Source organism: Acomys russatus, chromosome 27 (genome assembly GCF_903995435.1).
Source record: "Acomys russatus chromosome 27, mAcoRus1.1, whole genome shotgun sequence".
NCBI classification, from domain to species: Eukaryota; Metazoa; Chordata; class Mammalia; order Rodentia; family Muridae; genus Acomys; species Acomys russatus.
In genome coordinates, this window is record NC_067163.1 from 4,739,056 (window position 1) to 4,766,134 (window position 27,079).

Below are 27,079 nucleotides of genomic sequence, written 5' to 3' on the forward strand. Positions count from 1 at the left end.
ATGAATACTAATTCACTACTGCATGTTTATTCTTCAATGATCAATATCACTACATTGAATACTAATGCTACATAGTAACCCCAGGGAAGATAGAGCGTTCTCAGGATGAACACCGTGGCTCTCTGGGAAAAGCCTTCAAGTCCAAAGGGTAAACTCGTCCTTAAGGGTGGTCTCCACACATGGTGGAAAATGCATAGCTTCCTTAGGCTTCTCCTTTGAGTGAGATTGTTTTCTTGTCCACTCTCTCACTCTGACTGTCTTCAGAATCCTAAGGGAAAACCCCAAAGCCCTCATGGCACCAAACTGGAACTCAGACACAGACCCGTGGGGCCTTGAGTCCTGTTCTCTGTCAGCTTACAAGTCACATCTCTACACTTCTAGCTCGGAGCGACTTAAAAAGGATAATGCATTCGGTAGAGATTATATGCCAATCTTTTCACGCTTGTACTTGAAACTTTATATGAAAAGGGTATGTTGATTAAGCCAAATGTTTACTGCCAAAACAAAAAATTAAGCGTTCATTGTTTTGTTTGAAAGTATGGGAAACAATGACAGAAGCTTTGACTTAACAGGGCTTTGGTCAAAGGCGCTGTTTCTAATTCTAGAGCCTAGTTTATGCTTAAGCTGAGGTATGGTTTATAAAGTGTCCTTCAAAATCTCTACAGATCCTTCCCCCTTGCACTAATATTTTTCCACCATGAGCTAGATACTACGTGCTGAGTGTGGAGTCCAGTGGGATGGAATGACTCGGGCTGGCTGGCTGCCTCCTGAGGAGCAAGCTCTCAGAGCCAACACTTAGTTTGACTGATAGTTTTGGGCTGTGGTAACAGAATTCCTGTTCCTGGAGAATCTAGAAAAACAGAAGTTAACTGTCTCATGGTTCTCCTGGGATGCCACCTGTCAAGGTGCCCAAAGGTTCTGTATGTGGCAGAGCTGTGCCCGTTCCTAAGGCGCCTTCTAGACATGACATCCCCCATGGCAGGAGGCCCTGCAGCAGGAACATCCTCAAGCCCACATAACCCAGGCATGTCTTCCAGACTCCGTGTTCTTATCGCCTCCTCATCAGGGTGATGGATGGTTGGAGGAGACAGGAAATAGACACTCAGAGCCAGAATGTTGGGTAGGAAGCTTTAGGCGGGCTTCAGGGAGGCTGGAAGGAGACCTGCTGCCCTCAGCAGCTTCTCACAGCTTCCACTCTATAGGCATTGTACTGGTCACTGATCATCGCAGGCACACTTGACTCCCTGGGGAAGCAGGTCTAGCAATGTGGACAACAGGAATTGTCTAGAAGAGGCAAGTCAGAGACCCATCGTCTCCCTGACTTCTTAAAGGCCTTGGGAAGTCCTACACATGCGTGTGAGCTTAGCTTACTACCACATCTCTCCAGTAGGCGTCAGCCTGTTCAGCATGTTCTTAGAAAAGAGCTGTCAACATCTCAGACAGTTGAATATGCTGGACTTATTTGAGAAATGTCCAGTATCTGAAATTTCAACCCTCCACCCCCACCCTCTCTCTCACATACACACAGACACACACTCACACACATAGACACACACACACACACAGACACGCATACACTAACACATGTCACACTTTGCACATATATCTAGACTAAATGCTGAACTGAACAAATTGGCAAGTGGGCTCCATTCCCTCCCCACCGTCCATCTTGCTGGGCTCTATAGCCACCTGAAAAGCATACAAACACATCGGTGCCTGGGCTGCACTCCAATTTAATGAGTTCGGGGTCAGGCCCAGGCATCAGCCACTTTCACAAAGCTCCCATTTAATTCCAGCGAGCTCACTGTTGGACACCGGGGAGGGGGTGGTGTCTCCACCTTCTATGGGAGTCGGCTTTAATTAACGCTCCCCTTTAATTCCGTGATGTACATGTCATGCACTGTTTAGTTTTGCTCCAGATAGATTTCACTGAGCAGTAAAAATGAAGGGAGAACAGTTGGTGAAAATTTACTCAAGAAATTAAGTTTGTCATTAATACGAACGATGGGCCATCTGGATAAGCAACGAGGTTCTGTCGCTGAAGAGAGATTTCAAGGAATGCGTCACTTTTATTATTAAACCTGTTGGTTCTCTTGATGTATGAAGCACATGTTTCCATAAGAGCATATCCACGCTAATCAAGTGGCTACTCCACAAGGACTTACGCTCACCCTTCACCCATTCCCCGGCTGCTCCGAGGAATTCCTGGAAATCTAATATCCTCCCCTCATACAAGTCTGCTGGGGAGATCCAAAAAGGAGACATAACAATCATTTAGCATTGAAGACAATGATCCTCTAGGTTACTGACACAGATTTGTGCTTCTAGAAACTTCTAGAACCATGAATAGTGCGCTGATTAGTTATATTTTCCTCTGATGGTGTTGTACATCCCTGCACATACACATTCGTGTGCATGCACACGCGCGCGCGCACGCACACACACACACACACACACATTTACACAGAGTGAAAATGAAGGTAGAATCATTGACTTTTGGCCACTCTGGGTCCCTTTTTCGCTAGTGAAGTTTCAAGGCAGTGCCAGGCATGACACAGAAGGGCTACATTACCTGCCTTACTGCCATTTAATGGCAGTTTTGAAGTTCGTTCCTTAGAAAGGCTTCTGTATTTAACTGACCCTGGTCCCCCCTGCAGTCCAGAGACAAGGTGACACATGCCCAGTGCAGCTAAGATGAAAGGCTGACCTGGTTGGTGAACTGAGAATTCCAACCAGAGAAAATGGCACCAGTGTGAGATGCAGGCTGTAGGAAGATTATGTTTGAGATGAAATGAATATAAACAAAACACGTAGGCTTTGTTCATAGAGCAAAACTGGGTGGGTATCCAGCTTTCTCCAGAAAGCCCTCTCTGAACTCTCCTCCCCCAGGAGCCCCAAGTCTTCCTAGGTCTAATGCCCTTGCTCCTCTGGATTCCCTTACCTCCCGTGGAAGCACGTACCTGCTTTCTTTCTAGAGGACGCAGGAGCAGCCTGTTTCCCAGCACCAGGAAGAGCCACAGGGACAAAAGCTTATTATTGTTGTGATAGGTGGGGAACTATATATGGAAGCATATCAAACACAGTATTAATAGAATTCATCAAATGGATATAAAAATGTGTGTCCATGAAAATGTGTTAATCAATGTGAGTGCATCAGTTATACCATGTAATTGTGACATACTGACAGCCATACAAGAGGAATTTTTAGTTCTAGATAGAAGACCAACACTGCAAGGGCTACTATCCTTTCTGGTCATTTTGTCCCTGGGTTTCTGACTTCACAGTGTAGGAGAACTTCTGTAGATTTGAAGATCATCTGCTATAGTTTATCACAAGAAGAGCAGGAAAATTAAACAGGAACCACACTGCATTGCTGGTGCCGTATAGTCTCGGTAAAGCAGAAATATCTTTAAATTTGTAGCCTTTGTTTCCACCATGGCCTTCCCACGATCATTGGAACTTGGGCAATCTTCTTTTTTTTAAAAATGTATTAAATCTCTCTCCCTCATGTATGTGGGGGATGAGGTGTATGTATGTGGGTGTGCACATCACCACGGTACATTGCTAGGGGAGTTTGCGAGAGTCAGTTTTCTCTTTCTACCGTGTGAGTCTGGGAATCGAACTCAGGTCACCAGGCATGGCAGCAGGTGCCTTAACCAGCAGGGCCATTTTCCTGGTGCCTCCCTTTTCTGCATTTGGCCAATAGCTCCTTAGGACATTTCTTTTTTGCTCCTCCATGACGGTGTTTCATGGGGTGAGTGGAAAGCGGGGTGGGGGTGGGGCGAGATATCCCTGAGATTTAAAGCACAAAGCTTCTTAGATGAGTACATACTTTTGTGATGGACTCTTTGGAATAAGAACAGTCAGGCCAGATGACGACACCGATGGATGAAGGTGCAACTGAAGCAGAGCTTGGTGACCTAAGTGGGACACGTCACTCCTCCTGCACTGAGACTGCGGCAAAGAGACTTTACTATGGAGAAACCTTCCGGCTGGCAAAGGGAAGAGGCTCAGCATGCGAGCACCACAGCAGAGCCTCCCTCACTGCACGCACCGCTGAGCTGGCCTGTCCCCTGGTCTTGTCAGAGCCTCACTAGTGACTGTGCTTTTTTCGTGATATACAAATCCGCAGCAGGAGTTCCCTTGCTGTGGAACCATCGTGTCCATACATGGCATAGCCCTGCTGTGAAAGGAACGATTATGCCCGCCCCTTCCATTTTAATTATAAGAAAGATAGAAATGTCTCTGAAAATAGCCAGCAGAGGAGGAGATTTTTGAAAATTTAAGTTATCTCACTTTGTTTCAAAAATGTATTTTGTTGTGTTTTCTCAATTTTCCCTCAATACTGAGGTAATTTTGTCAGTAAGAAGTGATAACCGTCATAAAGTTATTGGCACACAGTGTTTCCCTTAAGTACACAAAGGGGGAATGACGCTCCCCATGGTGTGGCACCGCTAGAGCACACTGCTTCCAGCTCTAGGAGGCATGTCTGTTCAGGGAGCACATGGAGGAGGAGGAGGGGTCTGGGAGGAGGAGGAGGGGTCTGGGAGGAGGAGGAGGAAGAGGGGTCTGGGAGGAGGAAGAGGGGTCAGGGAGGAGGAGGAGGGTCTGGAGGAGGAAGGGGGGTCTGGGAGGAGGAGGAGGGGTCTGGGAGGAGGAAGAGGGGTCTGGGAGGAGGAGGGGTCTGGGAGGAGGAAGAGGGGTCTGGGAGGAGGAGGAGGGGTCGGGAGAGAAGAGGGGTCTGGGAGAGAGGGCTCATGAGAGGAGGAGGGATCTTTCCCCCACCCCCCAGGAGGAGGAGGAGAGGGGTATCTGGAGGAGGAGAGGGGTCAGGAGGAGGAAGGATGGGTCTGGGAGGAGGAAGAGGGGTCAGGAGGAGGAGGAGGGTCTGGGAGGAGGAAGAGGGGTCTGGGAGGAGGAGGATGGGTCGGAGTAGGAGGAGGAGTGCGGAGGAGGAGAGGGTCTGGGAGGAGGAGGGTCCGGAGGAAGAGGGATCTGGGAGGAGGAGGGGAAGAGGGGTCTGGGAGGAGGAGAGGGTCGGAGGGAGGAGGAGGAGGGCTCAGGGAGGAGGAAGAGGGTCTGGGAGGAGGAGGAGGAAGAGGGGTCTGGGAGGAGGAAGAGGGGTCAGGGAGGAGGAGGAGGGGTCTGGGAGGAGGAAGAGGGGTCTGGGAGGAGGAGGAGGGGTCTGGGAGGAGAAAAGAGGGATCTGGGAGGAGGAGGAGGGGTCAGGGAGGAGGAGGGATCTGGGAGGAGGAGGAGGGGTCAGGGAGGAGGAGGGGTCTGGGAGGAGGAAGAGGGGTCTGGGAGGAGGAGGAGGGGTCTGGGAGGAGGAAGAGGGGTCTGGGAGGAGGAGGAGGGGTCAGGGAGGAGGAAGAGGGGTCTGGGAGGATGAGGGGTCAGGGAGGAGGAAGAGGGGTCTGGGAGGAGGAAGAGGGGTCAGGGAGGAGGAAGAGAGATCTGGGAGGAGGAAGAGAGATCTGGGAGGAGGAAGAGAGATCTGGGAGGAGGAAGAGGGATCTGGGAGGAGGAAGAGAGATCTGGGAGGAGGAAAAGAGATCTGGGAGGCTGGAGGCAAAGCAGAGATGATGTGGGCCAAGCTGAAAAGCACCTGTGGGAGAGTCAAGAAGAATGACCAAGGAGAAGGAGGTCAAGAGAGGCCGAAGTTCAAGACTGGGGAGGATGTGGCCCAGGGGGAAGATGTCTGGCAAGTGTCACTGAGGTTCCAAGAACATAGCTTCTGAGAACTGAGCATTTGACTTGGGGATGTGCATCCGTGGAAACTTCCAGAAGAGTGTTAGGTAGGACCAAGACGTCTCCAGGAAAGATGAGAGGGGAAATTTCACTTGATAATAGGGACAAACCTTTGTGCATGCGTTAATTCATTCATTCATTCATTTATTCATTAATGCAGAAGAAAGCTGCAGTTACCTGGATAAGACCTCCACAAGATCAGGCTAGTGAAAACTTCCGTGGGACAGGGCAGGGGATGGGGGAGGCTTCCAAGAACCTTCCCCTGGTTAAGGAACTATTAGTAGTTAATAGCTGAGAGGGATGGGAAGGGAGGTGGCTATTGATAGGAGACTCCCCCGCCCTCACCCCGTGCACTAGGGCAGAGTCCTACAGGCTTGTACATATGGGCCAATTAGACCCAATGAGTTATTTTCAAAACAGGAAAAAGAGGTCATGAAATTGAGAGACGTGTCTGGTGGCTCAGGGGGACCAGGGGGAAAAGGGGAGGAAGGGATATGACCATCATACTTTTTTCACATGTGGGAAAATTTTAAAGGATTGAAAAGTATTAAAAATGAAGCAAAAGAAAGAAAGAAAATGGGAACAAGCCTGGAAGAAAAGTGATGTTTTATTTTTATTCAAATTGATTGCTTTGCATGAGACATGGCATCTAGCATCTGCAGCTAACCTGCCCAAGACCTGTCAAAATTCCATCATGGTGGGGCACCAGCTCGTGAGGCTTCATCTCTCTCTGACTAGCTAGAGGCTGTTAATGTTTGGTGGGAGTGGGGAGTCATATTCCACAGAGCTGTAGCCACTGGTAAGTTGTCCTTGTGTCAGGAAATAACCCCTCCCCAATGCTGAAAAGAAACCCTAGTTAAGGGGACCAAAAGGGGAAGACTGTAGAAGAGGGAGCTGTTGGGAAGAGAGGGAAAAGAGGGTGCGGGGAGGGGGTAAACCAGGTAAGCCGGGGCACTGAAGTTGGAGTGATGAAAATCATATGTGTTGTGTGTGTGTGTGGGGGGGGGGGGGGGGAGTCATGGTGGAAGAACATATTTTAAGATAAAGAAAAAAAAAAGACTAAAAGATAAAATTCTGTTTTCTTGGGAATGTCTTTTGGAAAGAGGAAAGAGAGGAATTGGAAGGTGTGTTCTAATTAAGAACACTATTAGTGTGATAGTCCCTTATTCTGAGTGTAATTCCTAGAGGCTATCTATGTCCACTCTCCCCGAGGACAACCTGAGCAATAGCAGGGTGCACAAGGCACATCCTACTCTCCCTGGAACCCCACAGCGAGAAGGCTTTAATCTCCAGTTGCCCACCAGAGCCCAGAACATCTTCGTTTTAGAAGCGGCTTTCCATTTTCAAGTGCTGGAGACTTGATGTTTGTGTGTAGGCACCGTGGTTGCACTGGTTGTGTGTAGCATGCCCACCTCATGTTCAACATTAGGACAGTATGACCTCAGAAGTGACTGAACAAAGCTGCCTTCTAGAGCAAGCCTCACGAGTCATCCTAATGTCCCCAGCCTCTGTGTCACCGGGACACTGCACCATGAGCAGGTGGCTCTGTGTGACTGACTTTGTTACCTGATGTATTGTTCTCTTCCCTGAACAGCTCTGTGTCAACCTGACCAACGAAAAGATGCATCACTATATCCAGGAAGTGCTTTTCCTACAAGAGCAAACAGAGTGTGTACAAGAGGGAGTTGCCATGGAAACTGCCTATTCTCCTGGTAACCAGGCTGGAGTTTTGGATTTCTTCTTCCAGGTACTTACATAACATAATTAGAAACTTAATAGGATGCATGCATTCAGGTGCGCTGGAGAGAGAGAATTTTCTTTCTGAAGGTCTTGCTTGTGAGGAATCCTTATACATAAGATTCTGTACTGCCTTCACAATCCCCCAGCGGTCTTTTGAGGGGCACAGTTACTGTTGCCTGAAGGGCACTGGAAAGCTCACCACTTTATTGAAAGGACAAGAAATATCAAAACCTGATGATATGAGGATATCGGCCATTTCATTTATCAAACCTACAAGTCTCTTTTGGCCAGTTACAGGAGGTCCATATACAAAATGAGCTTTAAAAGCCAATGCCTGAGACCTGTGATACCATGAAATATTTTACACATCCTGTAGTGGTCTGTGAATGTGCTAAAATTTAAATTTTGAAAAGTTGGCAGGAAAACGTAAATGCATATATAACTTTTGGTTAAGTTAATCTTTGGTCAAAATTAAGCCCAAGAGCATCAGCATGTGTTTATATTCATACTGATTATTTCTATATGCATTGACAAGCTTTTGACTCAGTATCTTTATCCTATAAGTAAAGGTCTATTATGTAAGGCAACAAGATGACTCCATAGTAAAGTCTCCTGTCCCCAAAGCCAGTGACCTAGGCATAGTCCTGGACACGCTTGATGAAAGGACACATCCAACTCCTGCCAGTTGCCCTCAGACCTGCACTAGAATGCCCTGGCATGCAATCATGTGAACATGCACACACCCTCCTACACACTCCCACACACTCCCATACACACACACTCACACACACACACTCACACAGAATCACACACATGGTAGAAGTAGATAATAAATAGATGTGATACATTTTTTTTTTATCAAGCATGTCAACAGCAGCTCCTGTATACAACCATGGGATGGAGGATAGCGTCACCATCACCCCTAAGTGCTTGACTAGTGTTTCTAACAGGCACCATGTAGCTATTAGGAAGCCTCAGGGCATCACCCTCCACCTTCTGTCTCTACAAGGTAGATTTCTCTATTCTGACTATGTGTATTTTCTTAACACTGTAGTTTACTCTGATTCCTGCTACCAAATTGTCAGGATAGAAATTCCAGCCGAGAGGCCCAAGATGGCAGAGTGCAGCCATGGGCAAACATAAACATGTGTTAAAAGTCACGACACTCACATTTCGAGTAGCTGTGTGAATACAATAAAATCAGAGAGCATCCTTCAGTGACGCAGGGGAGTGACAGAAGCAAGCTTCTGACTTTTGCTGACTTTTCAGAAGCCATCAGGACTCTTCTCCCTACTGGATGAGGAGAGCCAAGCGATTTGGTCGGTGGAGCCAAACCTTCCCAGAAAGCTGCAGAACCTCCTGGAATTGTCAAACACAAATGCAGTGTATTCTCCTGTGAAGGACGGCAATGGGAACGTTGCGTTCAAAGGCCAAGGCCCAGCCTTCACGGTCATGCACTACGCAGGAAGGGTGAGTGGCAGGAGCACGTGACGTGCCCTGCGTACTGACGCACCAGAGGGGAGGAAGGTTTAGCCGTTCCAGGTTCCAGGGTGTGCTGTTAAACTCTCAACAGCTGCAAGGACACCCACAGCCACTAACATTTGCAAGCTCTTTGCCTTTGGTTTGAGGCCAAGCCTGGTATCTGTCTCAGTGTGTGTGTGTGTGTGTGTGTGTGTGTGTGTGTGTGTGTGTGTGTGTCTATGTGTCTGTGTGTCTGTGTGTGTGTATATGTCTGTGTGTCTGTGTGTCTGTATGTGTGTGTGTGTGTGTGTGTGTGTGTGTGTGTGCGTGCACTTTGGGGATAGATTTCTTATGTAAACTTTGGGGTTCTGAGTGCACTTGGCCTGAATGTGAGCTTATTGTCGGAGACTTTTCCTCAGAGCCTAAGAAAGCAAGCCCTCCAACCTTTCCCAGCATTCTGGTTTCTTCTTTCAGAGTCTAGCCCCTGCCTGGAGGAGTATCCCAACACTCCTTTGTTCTCTCATGTGACAGTGTGCCAAGCTTGTGCGTCTTTGCTCTGCCATGATTTGCCTGCTCTAACTCTCTCATGCGAGTCTTCTCCTTAGGCCATGTATTCTAATTCCCTCAGTTTTCTTGAGTCCTTCTCACTACCATTAACTCCTTCCCGGGCAGACTTGAAGCGTCCTTCCAGGCTTCTTAATAGCACATTTATCCACCTCTTAATTAAATAATCTCTATTTTCCCTACCCAGCCCTTATTTATTATTGATGTCTTCCACTCTTACACTTATAACCACACACACATACATTCATACATACATGCATGCGTGTATACATGAGGGCACACACATATGCACGCGCGCACACACGTGTACATACATGTGCACACACAAACACTCATGCACTGTGCACTTTAATGAAGATGAGGGACTTAATGTATTCCAGTTCACCTCTTCCCTGCTTCCTGAGATTTCATTGTTCATCAAAAGAGGATGAGAGATGAGGCAGGAGTACGCGCACATGTGCACACCTAACGGTGAGACGGCCGAAGGCAAAGTAACAAAAATCAATACGCTGGAGCTATAGCAATGATTTGGCTCATAAAAGTGCAGAGATGCTCTCCAGAGGAGAGGGTACTTCAGCGAAGACTTGAACGCTGGAAGAGTGAGCCACTGTACTACACAGGACTCAGTGGCACAAGACAAAAGCCCCTCCCACTATCTAGGAAGGAACCAACTCAGCTTAGGAAAAGAACTCTGAGAGAGGGTAAGTTGAAATTTCAGAGGTGCTCCTAACACATGCCATGAAGCTGCCTGCTGCCAGATTCATTCATTCATTCATTCATCCATCCATCCATCCATCCATCCATCCATTCATTCATTTATTCACTGCGCCTGCAGAACAGCGGCAGACACACCCTCACACAGTATCCTGCGCCTGCAGAACAGCGGCAGGCACACCCTCACACTCAGTATCCAGGACACAGGGACTAGCCTCAGGCTTCACCACTGCCTCAGAAAAGAGAAGCTTGTGTGTGGTGGGATTGCCTTTCGACCCGTCAGAATGCACAGAGCTGTAGCTTCCATTGCTTCTGCCTTCTAAGCCAGAGCAAACAGTGTCAGAGAGATGGGAGCCAGAGAACGGTGAGCTCCCCGGTGCAAAGCAGTGTGCAAAAGAGGCAGTTGGAGAAAGCAGTAGGGGTGAGTGGGCAGGCGCCCCCCCCCCACCATAACCACCTACATAGTTGGGAAAAGGTGTGAGTGTCATTGAATGTGGAAAGTAACAGTTGAGACATCTGCCGTTATCTATCTGGGCTGATCTGTGTGTGCCCTACTCATGGCTCCTTCCTCTCGACCCCTGGCATGTTTCCAGAGAAGTGAAGATGAAGCTCTAATGCTGTGGAGATAGTACTGGGCATATTAGGGGAAAGGCAGAGCGGGCTTTCTAATGATTGACCAGCATCCACATTGGAACAGCATCAGGGGATCAGGAGGGGTGGCATTCACGGGAAGGGGACAGGAAGGCAGTGAGTGAAGGGATGTTCAAAGCATGGGTAAGAGCCCAGTAGGACCGCACAGTGGCTAAATAAAGCAGGGGCTGCACTGTGTCTGTCTTGGGCTCAGATTCAGATAGTCCAAGCTGGGGTCACAGAGTTTAACGCAATCCCTAATTGTATGATGGGACGGAACAAGCTCACTTGTTTAGGAACATGCATCCTGACTGACAAAGTGGGCGTTAGGTGGAAGATGCCCCTGTGAGACGTTGGGTTCACGGACGTCATTAGATGCTTAGAGAGGCTTGTGGGACATGGGAAGAGATTGGCGAAAGATTCTGTGTCTTAATCCCTGAACAGTTGCTAAGTTTTAATTCTCCTTGGCCTTTTCAAAGTCCTTACAATTAGAAGAATGTTTTATTGTCATCTTCAGATTTTTAAAAACTCTGCCTTCTCCACATTATACATTTTCTGAATTTGGGGGAAATGTATAAAGCTACAGTCAGGTATCATGACTTCTTCTCACTTAGGAAATTATTTTCTTAGGCGCTTCCTGGAGCTCTGTAAGGTGTGCACTTGAATGCCCTTATTTGTAAGTCTGTTGCATTGTGCCTAAAGACAAAACAGACCCATAAGAGGTGCTGACTGCATTAAAAATCAGCAACAATATGGTTTGGAATCATAGCTTGATTATTTTAAGTTCAGATGTAATTATTTTTCTGAGCACTTAATAGCATTTCAATTTTAATTTTGTTTTTTGAAACTTTAAGGGGAAAACAGCCGACAGTTTAAATTACTAGGGAATTGTTTGCAGAGTTCTTAGGGAAATTAAAGAACACAGGGGCAGCCCGGTGATTCGTTGATGCAGAGCCAAGGCCCCTGAAGCACCGTGCATTTTCCCTTAAAAGCCTCTTTGTTTTTTAAGAGAGTTTTCCATAATTGGAGTGATTTTGTGGCTTTACAGAAATCTTTCATTTTGGTGAGATGTACTAATGAGTTGTAGCCGAAGGACTCCCCAGGGACTTGTTCACACGCCACAGTGAGATTTATGTGACCTCCAGCAGTATGTCGGCCCATATGCCTTTTGAACTGTCCCATGTAGCCACATGCACATACATGTTAAACCGTTGCATTGAAACCAAAAGTACCAGGGACACTCTCCATTTTGTTGATTAACAGATACGGGGAAAGTTCACCTGCTTAAAAGCAGCATGTATTGTCTATGACCTGTAACCTTTGACCCCTGGAGATGATGCCCAAGGAGAGAGCTCAATTGTGTTATTGACAGCATTTTCTTGACCACATGGATGGTGTAAAACATCTTTCTTTTATCACTCTGTGCTCCTGCCTAGTGGGACTTACTTGCTTATTTTAATGAGAATATGCTACACCCTGTGAGAGGGGTAAGTTACTGTGGAGGGTGACACTGGTATTGTCCCCTGTCCCTGTCTGGATGAACTTACTCAACTTGGGAACTCTAAAGAGGAGCCTCAGGCCTGCTCAGGAAGCTCGCTTGAGGCGGAAGCTCAGAGGTCCTTTTAGGGATGTTTAAGCACCATTATCTGAATTACATCTGAAGATCTTTCCTAAACACATCTGAATGTTTCATTACCCCTAGGAGCATGGTGCAGCATCAAATCTCCATTACAGAGATATTTTAAAGCAAATGGGAGGAGGCTGTGCATGAAATATTAACAGGATCTCATTAATGAGCATACATTGGAATTAAAGAAGGCTTTAGGGGGGTTAGGGGCTTGGCGTCTTTTTGTTTGGTTATTTGTTTAGCCAATTTTAAATCATATATGAAGTTACCTGTTTGAGGGTTTGCTCTTAACCTGGTGATTTAAGCGACAGATCAGCATTAAATCCACAAGTGTGTCTGAATTTATTGGCTGTTAAAATTAAAGATCTTGAAGGAAAGAAGAATTACAGCTTGACAATATCAGCTCTTAGGAAAGTTGAATTTCCATTAAGGCAACTCTAACCTAACTTTAGTTGGAAATTGTGCTTTAAAGCTCCTAAGTTTTGATGTGAGAAAAGGGAATGAACTATGAAGCTGTGAAGCGATCTGGGGTTGAAAGTAAAGATTAAATTAATGAAATTTAAGTAAAAATTCAGTGGAGAAGTACACACCCCATACTAAGAGGACCAGATCGTCAAGCATGTGAGCTGTGTGTGCAGCCTTGCTCAGCACACGGGTCTTAGTATGTGTCTCGGGGGCTACAGTGTGAAGAGATAAGCTGAGACTGGGTAATGCCACTCCAACGGTAGTGTGCAGAAGGCTTGGGGAATCATGTGACCCCCAACAGGCCATGATCAGAGAGATACAGGCCACAGGCCAGTATGACCTGAGCCGCCCTGGATGAGGGAGGCAGGATGGACCTACTTGGAAGTCCCCAGAGCTCCAGCCGCCTTCTGGAGTTGCCGGAGCACAGACCTCTAGCTTACAGCTGCCCGAATTGTTTACTGGTTGCAGCAGCCTGAGGAAGAGAATGCAAACAGCCATTGGTTCATATGAGTTTACACACAAGAAAAGCAAAACACACTAACACGCAACTTTATCTTGAGCTAAAACCCCAATACTTCTCAATCTCTCGGTCTCCTGTGTCACCTGCAAGTTCCACGTCCTCCCTCCTAAATCTGGACCATCTCTCTGAACATCAAGTTCCTGACTTAATCGGTACTATTTCAGCTTGACACGACGTCACCATAATGACGCCTGATCCTCGCACAGCGAGCACATCCTTGCCTGCGTGAGCAGCACCAAGTTGGTTTTCTCAAAGTAGGCCTTTGGTAAAGGCCAATGATTTGTCAAGGTCTTGCAGTTATGGGTGAAGCTGTCGGAGCTGTTGCTATAGACCACAAACTGGGTGGCTCTGCCTCCACAGGGATGTATATTCCTAGTAATGGAAGGCGGAAGTTGACACTCTGGCATCTGCAGGTTCCTTCTGGCCTCTCTGCAAACAGGAGGTGGTCGGTTGGTGGCTTGTCAGTGCATTGCTTTCAGCTCTGCCACTTTGTGTCATGTGTCACTTCCTCTTCCCATATGGATTTTGGGACCACCCTAATATAATAAGCCCCGTCAGAGTCTAACTAATTACGCATTTAAATGTTTTCAAATAAATGTCTGTAACTCTGAGTGAAGATGAATTTGGGAGCGACCATCAACACACGAGTGTCTGATGAGTGGCACACCCCTGTCTCAGCTCACGTGACCTTGTGTCTTCATCTCCCTGCCACCAACTGGGTCAACATGCCCAGGGCTTTCTCCCCTCACTGTACAGAATCCCTGTGTGTGGAGGGAAGAGTGGAGGCATCGGTCTACCCAGGCTGGGTCTGAAGTCCGTTCCATAGCTATGTGAGTCTGAAGACAAGGACCCTCAGTTGTACAGCCATGAGATCCTGAGTCTCACAGTCTCGTCTGGTGGCAGCACACGTAGGAGTGATTATCCTTATTCTCACACAGTCCCTCAGATGCACCCACCATCTCCCCTCCACAGCAGTCAGAGGCCTGCAATGTATGTGGGCCACAAGGTTAATCATAGTTTTTAATAGACAATCCGAGTAAAAGTAAAGTCAGGGATCATCCAGTCACTTTACCGGTTTTACCCAGATGAGAACTGGTGGGGCCAGTGGACTTAATGTTAGTTAAGTGGTTTGGTTTGGTTTGCCAAAATTTGTAAATTCTTACATCTTATCGGTGTGCACGTGCTACGTAGAGCAGGGCTTGGTAACACATGTTTGAATCCTTGCTTTCTCCTAGCACAGGCTGATCAGTGTTAGGACAGGGATAACCACTCTGTTGTATTATGGTCTCTTACTGCTTTTCCACCACATTTTATCGACTCCCCTGAAAGATAAGTGGAGACAATTCAGTGATTTCCCCATCTATGGAAGCCATAAAATTTGCACTGAAAAAGAAAATATGCAGATGCCTGCCTTAACTTATGCTAATGTGACATTCTTTTTCCAGTGGCTAGACAGGCCCTATTGTGGCGAGTAGCTATACCTTGATTAAAAAGAATTCTGTAAAAGACGATGAGGTCCTTTAGTGTTTGGGTTTATGACTAATATTGTGAGTGAACCCACAGGTGTGCGGGATTTTATTGTACACCCAATGATATTATTTCAATATTATTTCCCTTAAGAAAATTAAAATCTTGCAATCCGTGTATGCACTCTGCCTTGTAATTTTACGATGAGATAAAAGTTTATGGTCCCCTGCTACAGTGCACTTATGGTTTTGAAAGCACGCATCAGGAGTCTTCCCCAGTGCCCTGCACCACATCCATAAAGAAAGAGTTGTCATCCCAGACACGTAAGCCTGCATCCGTCCTGTTTATTATTGTGATTTCCGCAGGCTGTTGCTGGAATTTGTTCCTAACACGTTCCTGATGGACGTGGGGTGAGGGGAAGAAACTGTTATTGATCCACGGGCTATCTATAAAATACCTGAATGCTTTTCTTCTCCTCACAAAGGATGTGTTCCCTCACTGAGCAAGCTGGGCTTCAAAGTCACTCGTTATTTAGAATTTTGCTGCCACCTGGATCTTCCTGCCAAGGAAAATCTTTACCCCGCTGACAATTCTAGTGTGCTCTAGTGGCATACTGATTAAAATCAACCTCTGCACTCCTGGCCTGTTGGCATGGGTAGTGCACGGGGACTCTTTCAGCTTGTTCAGCTTTGCAGGTACACCTGTGCCCGGAGTGACATTTATAGCTTGGGCCCTGGCCTTTGTCTCTGAAGATTTGTGGGAGATGCAATGTACCCAGGAAAACTCTGAAAGCGAACCTGTAAATCAAACGACAAAGCAGACAGGGAAATCAATGGGTGGCTACTGCTTCTTCCCTCCCCCCTTTTTCTCCAGGCAGAATCCCCAGACACAACAATCAACCTTGTCTGGTCTCAGCAAAACTGACGCTATTAAAGGGTATTCGATGAAAACATTTTGACCCATGTGGAAAGAGCTTAATTTACAATCTGCATTTGTTCCTCTCTTGGTCGGATATTTTTAAAACTAAAAATTAGCATCAGTAGGGCCTGTTGTCTCTTCCTACATCAACTTTTCCTTTGAAGGTTGTCCTGGGCGCGCGCTCTCTCTCTCTGTCTCTGTCTCTGTCTATCTGTCTATCTGTCTGTCTCTTTCTCTGTCTCTCTCTTTCTATCTCTCTCTGTCTCTCTGTTTCTGTGTCTGTCTCTGTCTGTCTCTGTCTGTCTCTGTCTCTCTTTCTTTCTCTGCCTGTCTCTGTCTCTCTGTCTGTCTCTGTCTGTCTGTCTGTCTGTCTGTCTGTCTGTCTGTCTCTCTGCCTTGCTACTGTGAAGGGCAAGTGCAGGGACTCCTGTGTTCTCTTTCTAAGTTTAGCACATCCTCTTACATTTATGGCCAGACAGAAAATTGTAAATATGAAAATATTGGCATTTTCTTGTTAATACATTTTCCTTAAAAGGAACAAAGGAACTATACTCATTAATTTCAGCTGTGTCAAATGTAACATCCAGATATCTTGGTGTTGAGATATGCCCAGTGCTCACCATTAACCCGAACCAACAGAAGAAATTAAAACCTATTGGGAGAAATCACTTCTCAGGAGTATAGTAAAGCCTGTCACTTTTGTCACTTTTCTCAGTGCTGTGACTGAACAGCTAACAAGAAGCGACTTCAGGGAGGAAGGGCTGGCCTGAGCTCGTCACCTGAGGGGTAGTTGCTCGTGCTGGGGAAAGTGGGATGGCTGTGTAGGTGTGGTAGTGAGGCCTGGCATTCTCCCAGGTGAACGGAGGCATGGAACAAGGACAGGAAGTAGGAGCAGATAATGCACCCAGCTCTGTTCCTGTCCCTTTTCCTTCAACTACTCCCCTGCCTCCTCTCCAAACTGTACCATCAGCTGGGTACTAAGTATTTGAAAAATGAGCCTGTGTAGGATGTTTTATATGCAAACCTGAGTGCTCCAGTTACAGTGTGTGTGTGTGTGTGTGTGTGTGTGTGTGTGTGTGTGTGTAACAGTACAAACGCCCTAGCCCACAAGGGATCAAGGTCCTTGCAACAGACTGAGTAGAAAGCTTCAACCATGCATGAAAAATAATAAGACACATTTGCATTTCCTGAAAATGATCATTTATTTATTTTGCTAAACCAATCTTCACATATACTCTGCTGTGATATATTGAATTCACAAGTATGTCTGTAAAGCTCTGCATTTTTATCATCTGTTAATCCTAACCACTTTGCTGAGGATGTTTTGCATCTTGTAAATAACAGGATGCAGGAAGGGGATGGAAACACGGTGGGCGTGCAGATTTACTTCTGTGCCATAAATATTGATGATCTTCTGAGTGCCAGGCTGGTGGGCACTTACAACCCACTGTCCTGGGAAGACAGCTACCGTGACAGGTGATCCAGCCGCCTCTCTTGGGCACTTCAGACCTTCACAGGGCTCCCTGCCACCTTCCAAGTACTCATTCTCCCGCAGCTCATTCTGAAAACAAAATCAATTCAAAAACAATAGTTTCCATATTTATATCACTTTTAGCAAAACAAGAAACCCAAGAGCAAGCTGAATGTCCTTCACCCAAAATGCTTGCGATCAAAGCATTTCCAGTTTCATCTATGTTGTTCTAGATTTTGAAATCGCTCATAGAATTTACTTGCTGAGAAACTAGAATATCAAAATTCAAAATCTAGCCGGGCATGGTGGCGCACGCCTTGAATCCCAGCACTCGGGAGGCAGAGGCAGGGGGATCTCTGTGAGTTCGAGGCCAGCCTGGTCTACAAAGTGAGTCCAGGACAGCCAGGGCTACACAGAGAAACCCTGTCTCGAAACAAAACAAAACCAAACAAAACAAAACACAACATCTCTAAATCTAAAATACTTTAATTTTTTTGTAATTTTTGAGAATTTAATGTAATGTATTTTGATGAAATTTACTCCTACCCACCCAACTTCATGATCTCTCTCTATCCCTCCCACCCCACAATATATCAAAGGTCACAGCATCAAGGAAAACTGATCTTGCTTGCTCATCATCCATCAGAGGCTGACAGCTCCTCAGCTAGGGGACTTCATTCTCATGTTCCCTCCCCATGCTGGGACGCTGTCTGGATTGAGCCAACACAGGTCTTGTGCTGTCACAGCTGCTGTGAGTTCCTATGTGCGTCCTCCCTGTTACAACTTGAAAACGCTGATTCCTTGAAGTCATTTGCCACCTCTGGCTCTTGGAACCTTTCTGCTCACTCTTATTAGAAGATCCCTGAGCCCTCCGGAGAAGAATGTGCTATAGATGCCCCTTTAGGGCTGTACTTTGTCAAATCCCCCCCCCCCCCCGTATGTTTTCCAGTTTGTGAGTCTCTGTGTTAATTGCCATCTACAGCAAAAATATGTTCATCCGATGAGGACTGAGTGATGCGCTAATTTACGGGCATAGCGATATGTCACTATGAGTCATTTTAATGTTATTTCTATTCACCAGAATAATAGTAGGGGGTTTCCCCCTAGAGCCCACGACCTATCTTGTCTTAGGTTCTTGTCATAATTAACAGTACCAGGTGTAAGTCCCATCTTGGGGAATAGTCCTTACACACAATCAGAAAATGGTTAGTTACTCCCGTTGCATTTGTGCCAGTGTTACACTAGTGGGCACATCTTGCCAGTCAGTAATAAGGCCTTCATTATTGTGGTTCATAGAATTCATGGCTGAGCGAGGTTGATGAGTATCTCCCCTGCCCCCGCCGCAGCATACATAGCGCCTTCTAGCGTGATAAAAGCTAAGCAGTAGAGATGAAGACCCAAGGTGAAAAGCGGTCTGGTTTCTCCGTATTCTGTGACAAGCATATGGTGTCTCCAGCAATAGGCTCCTTCTGTCAAGTTCTAGAGGGTAGATAAGAGCAAAGGCAAAACCTGTGATGTGTTGGTGGCCTCCAGGACCCTAGTGGCCAACAAAGAGGTAAGCCATTTGTGGCACTGAGATTTCAAGTTTGCGTGAGGATGACCACCTTGGGGATCGTATCTGTCTGTAAAGGAATAAAGGACTGTTTTTCCTCAAAGGCATGTCAACTACCTCTGATGTGTCCACATGCTTTGCTTCTCTGTTAACATTGCTGCTGACATTAAATGTGTGTATTTTGGCCCAGTCGTGAGGAGCAGACATAAGCTGTTGGCTCCTGCTGTGTGCCTTGCCTACAGCGCACACGCTAGCCTTTTGCCTAATCTGTCTCTCAGTTTGTCTCCCTTGAGTAGAAAGTAACCTCTGTTTTCCATTCTACAGATCAGATGTTCCAGGTGGCTTTAGAGCTCTTGCTCTCCAATGTGTGTGAAATCAACATTGAATTTAATTTATTTATTTTTTATTTTATTTTTTTTTTTTGCTTGCACTGCCTTTTAACGTACGTTCAGAAAGTGCAGGCCTTCCCTGAACCCAGATGAGCATATGAGCAACTAAAACACTTTGCTTTTGTTTTCACTCACAGACCCAAGTTTGATTTGTCATAATCAGAGAGCAACCGTCCATGAACGTTGAGCCTCTCTAATGCCTCAAGTGCAGACATGCTTGTGACAGTCTCGCTCATCGTTTTGTTCTGATTTCCCCGGCGCACTCCCTTTCCCATAGACTGCCTTCTGTGGTTCCAGTGGGGCACCAGCACACCAACCTTCAGGCAGTAGTGTCAGCTCTCTGATGGCTAAGGCTGACTCCAGGCAATAGCTGCCGTATACGATGCCACAATAAACATGGGAGTACAAGGATCTCTTTGGATCTATTTTATTCTTTTTAGATGCACACATGGCAGAGGAGTTGACGTGTCATGGGTGGTTCTATTTCAGTTTTTGTAGGGACTCTCTTCATCCTGGTTTTCCTGCTGCCTGTCCTAACTTACATTCCCATGAGCAGGGAGCGAAGGGCCTCCCTCAGCTTCCTGGCGAGTATTCATGACCTGTATTTCTGAGTCGCTCTAAGTGGGGTTAGATCATGTCACAACTGTGGTTTGATTTGTGTGGTACCCTGCGAGAATGTGATTGAGCTCTTTTCGTGTTTCTGTTGACTATGGCTTTTCTTTCTTTCTTTCTTTCTTTCTTTTTTTCATGACATTGAATCAGTGACTACTCTGTAACCCATCGGGCAGAAAATTAGGCCATTAAGTTGAGATTAATGAACACACACGCACAGACACATACATATATGTATATTAAATACAGTACAGACAGCATATGCACATAAAAATATAATATGGACTGTGACAGCAACCCATGCCAGTCGTCCAAGCTCTTCACATGACATGTCTTTACATGCCTACTGCAGGAAGTTTTATAGAGGAACGTTTACCTTTTAGCACTTCAACCACATGGAAATGTCGCTCTCCAGTTTAGGAACAGCTTAATTGCATAATAGTGTAATTATCATTTGGCTTGACCTTAACATGTTGACTTACAAAGCTTGTCATGAAGGCATTAGACAAATGATCAAAATTTAACCTAGTGTTTTGTGCCTATGTCTGTTATGGATGCTCTTCCAGTGAGGCGATGGTTAACAGGAATGGAAAATGAAGACATCTGAGGTCTGAGCAGAGAATCTGCACATGAAACCCAGGACTCCGCTGAGGACCCAGTGTGGTGATGTCAGTGCTCAGAGGCACCCGTGCATCCTAGTCCTGAGTGTGGCTGGAACTAAGGATGTACATGGCAGCGTTAAGTGCTGCAGCTTGCAGCCCCTGGCTGCTACTTCTTCGGTCGCCCCCCCCCCCCCCCCCCCCGTGATCTCTTCAGGGATGGCCGTTGTCTCTTGCCCTGCAGTCTCTTGGTAACGAGTCCACCATCTCTTTCTGTGCCACATCCCTCAGCCTTCCTGCACCCTGCTTCCATTTTCACCTCCAAGGGGCCCACCATCTTTGCTCAATCATTTGACTGCCCTGCCACACCATTGGCTTTGCTTTCCTGTGAGGCACACAGCTGGTACAAAGAGTTGAACTGTGGACACCAGGACCAGCAAAGACTTTAAGTCTTGGGAACTGTCAAATTAGGGAACAGTCCAAGTCTTTAAAGAAGATATGTTAAAATTTCAAAGAGGACAGTATGAATTTGAAGATCTGATTGACTAGGAAATGGCAAAAACCTGGGGTTGTTAAAGAGACTTAGGAGAAAAAGGAGCACCCGCCATCCAGAAGGCGGGGGCAGGGGGGCAGGGAAGAAAAAGCCCCAGTGGGCCTCGGGCTTTGGGACAAGTACGGAAGCTGGAGCCGTGGCTGCTGGGACCATGGGAGTCAGGAGGCAGATTCTGCTTGGCTGAGGATAAATGCTGACCAAAGCTGTGTCCCCCCATTCCTCCCATCCTATCCCAGATTCTGGCATCACTCGGTACTTCTACAAGGCCACCTGGGCATCTTTCCAGAACTGAGTGGACCAGTGACTGACTGGAGGCAAACACACACACACACACACACACACACACACGCACGCACGCATGCACGCACGCACACACACTCACACACACACACGCACACACACACACACTCACTCACACACGAGGAACAAGATGATGTCCTGGCAAAACAAGGAGTGCATGCAGAGGTCCAGCTCTCAAACAGGCAAAACAGTTAACACCAAAGATAGATACATCAAGACAAATACATTACAGATTGGCAGTCTCTTGAAGAAGCAGTTGAAGAAGTAATTTAGCCACTCAATATTTCCCAAATTTTTTAAATGCGTGCTTTATGAGAGCACTTAACTATTTAGTGTGGCTTAAAAGAATTTTTATTTTTAATTCTGACAGTCTGTTTACACTTTTTGTTTGTTTATTTGTTTGTTTTGACAGAGCCTCATATTGTAGCCCTCAGGCTGACCTAGAACTCACTATGTAACCAAGGTTGGTCTGTAACTGACTACGCAGCTAAAGTTTGCTTTGAATTTATGACAATCCCATTGCCTTGACCTTATGAGTGATGAGTTACAAGTGGGAGCCACCACATCCCAATAACCTTTGCTATCGCCACACTGAAGACAAGTTGAAAATCTCAATACACGTAGGGTCACTCACACCCACCTCACCATATCCATAGGTGGCCTCTTCTCAGTCGTCACACACACCGCACTTTTTGGTGGTCTGTGAACAATGTCTGGACAGAGGAAAAGCTGAGGCATAGGCTCCCTTCCTGGTGTCCACATGGCCTTTATCACGCATTTACTCCTTTCATTTTTCTCCCGCCCTGGTTCTCTGACTTTACCATACATCAGAACTGACTGGTGAGGAAGGGACAAATGTGTTTTCCTGGCCTGCCTTCTAGAAGCAGTGACTGAGGAGTTTGGGTGAGATGTGCAAGATTTGCCTTCACATGAATATATATAAATGAGCAGTTTGGCTGCTGGGAAATCTGGAAGCCCTATTTTCAGAAACCCTGACTGTACCAGCCACATAGCTGGCACTTGGGCCCTTCCCCCGTGTTTGTGCCTCTCTCCTATTGACCCCAGTGTTCATGCCAGAAGAGGAGGCTACCAGGACTGGCTGATCCCTGCCCACACCTCCTCTTAACTCCAGGCCACAGAGCAATACCTGTGTGTGTGGTAGATGAAGCCGTGGCTAAGGCTCCGCCTGCCGTGCATCCCTGTTTCCTTGGCGATGAGCCACGCTCAAGCTCGATGGCCATCACTTTTGCATCTGCCCCAGCGTTCCATGACGTTTATTTTTGTTGTGGGTCCAGAAAACTGGGCAACTTGGTGATCTATGATTCACAGTTACGGTACCGTGTTCTTGTGTATAGGTCACGCAATTTACCTTTTAATTGCATTTGCTGTGGTGTGGGAGTATTACAGTGAGTATGGCAGCCTGCTGCCATGGCTCCCTGGCTGCTGCCCCCACCCCCTACTCCCTGACTGTCACCATCAAGCAGGGTTTAGTGACTATTGCTCAAAGCTGAATCAGAGGCAGAATGTTAAGTTTTCTTTTGAGTAATTTTATTGAGCAGAATCATTCCAGAGAGAATTTTTGAATACACGACGATTTCCTTAAAGATTTTTGTTCTGGGTTATGTGCATATAAATTTCTCTATTACACGCATGAGGGGTGCTGCTAGCCTGTCTTTCAGGCTTTAGGATGGAGAAGTAAGGAGGCCCCATTTTAGGAGGACAGTGAGGGAAGTGAAGGAACCAGCCTGGCCTTTCTCTTTTGCTTTCCCCACCTCTCTCCTCTCATCTCCCAAACAATACAGCAGAGGACCAGAGTGCCCTGGGCAGAACAGCTGCCTTTATAGGCCAGGAAAGCCCTCTGCCTAAAACCTGCCTCGCTGCCCCAGGTGGGTGTCGCCATGCTGTGAACAGATGGTTTTCTGTTCCCCTGACAACCAGGCATTACACTATCGGTGGTTTCTATGATAGATTTTTACCTGCATAGAAACCTGCTCACTTTACTGGGCTTTCTGGTTCCCTGCTTTTATACCAAATCCCAGCCGCTGGTCCCCACAGGCTTCCTAATCTTCAAGCCCGCCGCCCCCCAGTCCTCCTGATCCCCCCTCCCCAGTCCAGTGAGCTTTACTTGTGTCTTTTCCATGTGAGTGTGTTGCCTCGGGTCGACAGCCACTCTTGCCAATGGCGTCACTCTTGGCCAGCCACAACTGCTGATGCCTTCCTAGGAGGTTCCTTCTGTTCAGACGCAATTGTATCATATAGGTGTAAATGAGTTTCAGCTGATAAAAAGTATGGGACCCATGAATCGCCCCATTGGTCGTTGGTCGGACAGCTTGGGGTAGCAGCTGACTGGGAGTCAGGAGAAGGGCCTCCAGCAGCAACAAAGTTGAAGAGGTCCATGGAGATCTAGCCTGATGCTGCCATGGTGGCTGTGCCTGCCTCCCTCCTCCCATGTGTCAGAGACAGACAGGTGACAGAGAAGGCTGAGTAGAAAGATCAGCTGCCCTTCTCAGTGACGCAAAGGACAACTGATGCCAAGAAGCAAAGATGCCGAAGAGCTAAGGACCCACATCACATGCAGGGTTTCTAGGACTGCCAGCGCACCTGAAACAGCTCACATTTTCCAAGAATTGTGGAAAAGGCATCAGTGTAGACCATGCCCTGGATGGAACCCAGTTCTAAACTCAACCAATCCTAAAGCCTGGGAGGACAGGAGGAGGCTCCCCAACCATGATGGCAATCAACGGGAGAGGAAATAGAAAAGGATGAAAGGAAAATCTCCACATACTAGGAGGGTAAACACTCTCTCCTTGACACCATGCCACTAAACAGCCCTAAATAATGCATCATGCAAAAGGGACAAATGAGAGTCTAGAGAGAGTTTGTGTGGATGTGCGTATGTGCTTATGTGTACATACGTATATAAATATATATATGAGAATTTATACATGAGAAATACAGATGTATGTGCATATGGCTGGCTGAAAATAAAAGCACAGTTTATCTATTAACAGTCAGCACAGTAGAAAGGCCTTTGGTAATAGCAAATGTTCATCCACTAAGGAATAGAGAAATTCTGAAATCTAAGGTTCAGTCTCAAAAATGGAGAGATTTGTTTTGATTTTTGTTTCGTTTCGTTTTTGAGAAAGAGACAAGGTCATGAAGTTAGGTGGGTGAGTAGGTGGGAAGAATCAGGAAGGAGTTGGAGGAAGGAAAAAATGTGATCAAAATATATTGTAAGAAACAATTTAAACAACAACAACAACAAAAATGTAGGGTAAAAATCAATTCAAAGTAAGGAAATGGCAGCCAGGGATATGGCTGAGCAGTTAGGAGCACTTGCTGTTCTTCCAAAGGCTCTGAATCCAGTTCCCAGCCCTCGGCTGGGGTGGCTCCCAGCTGTCCTTGACTCCATGTCCAGAGCATCCGCCCAGTGCCTCTGGTCTCTGTGAGCATCAGCACTCATGTGCTGACACACACACTTCTAGGCATAATTTTTAAAAAATCAAAACAAATCTTTATTAAAAAAATGACAGGTCCTTTGAATACATGGATGAAAATTAAAAAGTTTTAGTTAGGTTGCCCAAAAAGGACATAAATAACCAATATCAGGAAAAAGTCAGAAAATACTTCCATGGCCCTTCCAGCAGTCCAGAGGTCAAAGGGGAACACAGAGGTGAAAGGGGAACACAAGTGACTCCCACATGGTGTGGCGGCTTTGCTAAAATGGACCGATTCCTCAGAAAGCTCAGCTACCTCAGCTCACCCCAGTGACGGAGATCCTCCAAGCAGGCCAGTCAAGGAAAGGAATTTAAAATTCAAAATTCCAAAAAAAGAAATCTCTTTCTTCCAGATGGCTTAACTGGAGAATTCTACCAAATGTTTTAAAGAAAATTAGTACAAACTTCATGCAGTCTGATCCAGAAAATAGAAGACAGGATGCTTTCTGATTTGCTTTACAAAGCTAGCATTACCCTGATCCCAAAACCAGGAAAAAAAAGCTCAAACACAAAGATGTGCACACACACAGTGGAAAACAATCCCTCAAGACCAGGTTTGGATAGCAGACTGCACTCAGCAATTTGTGATATATATATTTATCGTGGCCAGTTAATGCTTTCCAAAAGTGTAAATACTTTCAATATTTGAAAATGATTCCAGATGACCCAGAATAGGAGAAAACTCATGTAATTGTATCAGTGGAAGCCAAAAAAGAGCTTGATACAATTCAGCGTACAGCCACAACAAGCATCCTAAGTCGGCAACTGTGGAAGAAATTGCGTTGCCCCAAAAGAGTCTTTTGCTGAGAAAGACAGCGCATCCCAAGGAAGAGCATCCACAGCCACCCATTGCTACTGCGATACACAGCAGTGGAAACTGGGCGCTTTACTCTCAAGACCAAGGGGACGGCAGCGATCCTGGTTGTCATCACTGTGCAGAACAGCGTTGGAGGTTCTAGTGAATCTAATGAGGCAAGAAAGGAAATAAAAGCCTGACAGATTGGAAGTTAACACACACACACACACACACACACACACACACACACACACACACACACACCACCCATCCCTGCTTATACAGGACATAAATATCAATGTGCAAAACCACAGAGGATCCATTAGATAGAAAGAAAACCATAGCAGAAGTAGGAGTTCAGGTAGGACACACAACATAACAGTGGCAATGAAGAGGCTATGAAATTGAGAGGAAATGTCGGGAGGAACATGGGAAGAGTTGGAGGGGGAGAGGGGTGGGTGGAGTCGATGTAAATACAAAACTCATGTATGAAATCCTCAAAAAAATTTTAAAAATGTAAAAGATATAAGAAAAACATAGGAATTTGTTTATTTTAAAGTCAGCAATGGGCATTGAAATTAGACATGGTAGCACTCATAATCACTGATAAGACAATGCTCAGGTACAAGTCTCTGAAATTATATATATATATATATATATATATATATATATATATATATATATATAGAGAGAGAGAGAGAGAGAGAGAGAGAGAGAGAGAGAGAGCGAGAGCGAGAGAGAGAGAGAGGGGGGGGGGGGATGCAGTGAAGAATGCAGAGTGATGACGGAGCAGGCGAAGCGCACCACACTCCTGGATCGGAGATGGCACAGTGAGTCCTCAACACAGGAATGACCCGTGCCTTCCGTGCTTCCAACTGAATGCTATGCATTTCCTACAACAAGTACAGCCCATGCTGCATGCGTGAATGCATGCACGTGTGTGCATGTGGGCATGTACCTGCATATGATGGAGCATTCCTGCAGTAATGCCAGTGCCAAGGAGGCAGAAGCAGGAGGCACATGAGTCAGACCTTGTATCAAAACAAGTATTTCTGTAGTCACAGAAGCATGGCTCATCTTACTGGAAATTTTACTAAGAAAATATTCAAACACTAAAGTAGCCATGATGTTTCTAAAGTGAAGTGGGAAGAATCAGCTGACTACATGTCACATGACATTTCAAATCTTTTGTTTTTAAGATAGTGACAGAGGGCAGAAGGCGCCACCAAAGAACAAATGGACTGGGCCATTTGAGGGGGTCCATCCAAGAAAGTCAACATGTAGGCCCGTGCTGATGTTAAACACTCTGCAGTCTCATCGCTCTGGTCAATCTCCCAGTTTTGATTAGGAACTTGCCATGGAAGGAAACTGGTTAGGGACACATAGAACCTACCTGTATTATTTCTTGAAAAATCAGAGCACTTGGGGTATCCTAAAATTAAAGTAGTAAGTT

At 46.2% G+C, this 27,079-nt stretch overlaps 1 protein-coding gene across 1 annotated transcript in view; it reads left to right on the forward strand.

The window, feature by feature from the left end:
• The window catches only part of Myo16 (myosin XVI), a 373,810-nt gene that overhangs the window by 204,901 nt on the left and 141,830 nt on the right, over positions 1-27,079 (forward strand). The window contains 2 exon segments of the mRNA XM_051169490.1: positions 7,346-7,498; positions 8,761-8,961. Coding sequence (XP_051025447.1) covers positions 7,346-7,498; positions 8,761-8,961 — 354 coding nt within the window.